This window comes from Austrofundulus limnaeus, unplaced genomic scaffold, assembly GCF_001266775.1.
Source record: "Austrofundulus limnaeus strain Quisiro unplaced genomic scaffold, Austrofundulus_limnaeus-1.0 Scaffold1047, whole genome shotgun sequence".
Classification (NCBI taxonomy): Eukaryota; Metazoa; Chordata; class Actinopteri; order Cyprinodontiformes; family Rivulidae; genus Austrofundulus; species Austrofundulus limnaeus.
In genome coordinates, this window is record NW_013953449.1 from 13,488 (window position 1) to 14,874 (window position 1,387).

Here is a 1,387-nt window from a genome sequence, read left to right on the forward strand (position 1 = left end):
CCACCTGTCCCTCACCTGTCTGTCCTTCACCTGTCTGTCCCTCACCTGTCTGTCCACCTGTCCCTCACCTGTCTGTCCACCTGTCCCTCACCTGTCTGTCCTTCACCTGTCTGTCCCTCACCTGTCTGTCCACCTGTCCCTCACCTGTCTGTCCTTCACCTGTCTGTCCACCTGTCCCTCACCTGTCTGTCCACCTGTCCCTCACCTGTCTGTCACTCACCTGTCTGTCCACCTGTCCCTCACCTATCTGTCCACCTGTCCCTCACCTGTCTGTCCTTCACCTGTCTGTCCTTCACCTGTCTGTCCTTCACCTGTCTGTCCCTCACCTGTCTGTCCTTCACCTGTCTGTCCTTCACCTGTCTGTCCCTCACCTGTCTGTCCTTCACCTGTCTGTCCCTCACCTGTCTGTCCCTCACCTGTCTGTCCTTCACCTGTCTGTCCCTCACCTGTCTGTCCCTCACCTGTCTGTCCTTCACCTGTCTGTCCCTCACCTGTCTGTCCACCTGTCCCTCACCTGTCTGTCCCTCACCTATCTGTCCACCTGTCCCTCACCTGTCTGTCCTTCACCTGTCTGTCCTTCACCTGTCTGTCCTTCACCTGTCTGTCCCTCACCTGTCTGTCCTTCACCTGTCTGTCCCTCACCTGTCTGTCCCTCACCTGTCTGTCCCTCACCTGTCTGTCCTTCACCTGTCTGTCCTTCACCTGTCTGTCCCTCACCTGTCTGTCCCTCACCTGTCTGTCCTTCACCTGTCTGTCCCTCACCTGTCTGTCCACCTGTCCTCCACAGCTGGAGGACAGACGGTCTCAGGATGCCCCTGTTCTTCAGGAAGAAGAAGCCCAGCGAGGACTCTCAGAAGAGGCTGGAGCATCAGCTGTGCCGGGTGAGACCAGCTGCTGCTGGAGACACGTCCACATGTCTTTAAGGTTTCAGGACAATATGTCTCACCATTAAAGCAGCTCAGAACCTGTCTCCTGTCTCTGAGAACCTGTCTCATGTCTCTGAGAACCTGTCTCGTGTCTTCCAGTCTAAGGAGGTTGGAGCTGATGACATCCTGGACGTCTCAAGCTGTGAGCTGTCCGAGGTCAGGTTAATTAAATTCTGTCCGATGATCCAGAATATCCTCTGGTCTGTGGACCCGCTCCAGGACTTTTACAGTTTTTATTTTCTGAAGGTTCTGATGTCCTCTGCAGGTTCCGTCCAGCGTCTTTTCAATGAGCAGAGTCCTCCAGAAGAAGGTAGGACCGAACCGTCAGGCTTCCTGTTTACTTGTTTACCAACATGTTTACCATAAACAAGAACGTCCCCAGAGGGGTCCTGATGGGTTCAGAGGGGTCCTGATGGGTTCAGAGGGGTCCTGATGGGTTCTGTGTCGGTCTGCTCAGGTCC

At 55.0% G+C, this 1,387-nt stretch overlaps 1 protein-coding gene across 1 annotated transcript in view; it reads left to right on the forward strand.

Annotated features, from left to right (window-relative positions):
* Nucleotides 1–770: 770 nt before the first annotated feature.
* Nucleotides 771–1,387, forward strand: part of lrsam1 (leucine rich repeat and sterile alpha motif containing 1) — a gene marked incomplete in the record, with an annotated part of 15,230 nt that continues 14,613 nt past the window's right edge. The window contains 2 exon segments of the mRNA XM_014030370.1: nt 771–881; nt 1,026–1,082. Of these exon segments, the coding sequence (XP_013885824.1) occupies nt 810–881; nt 1,026–1,082 (129 nt within the window).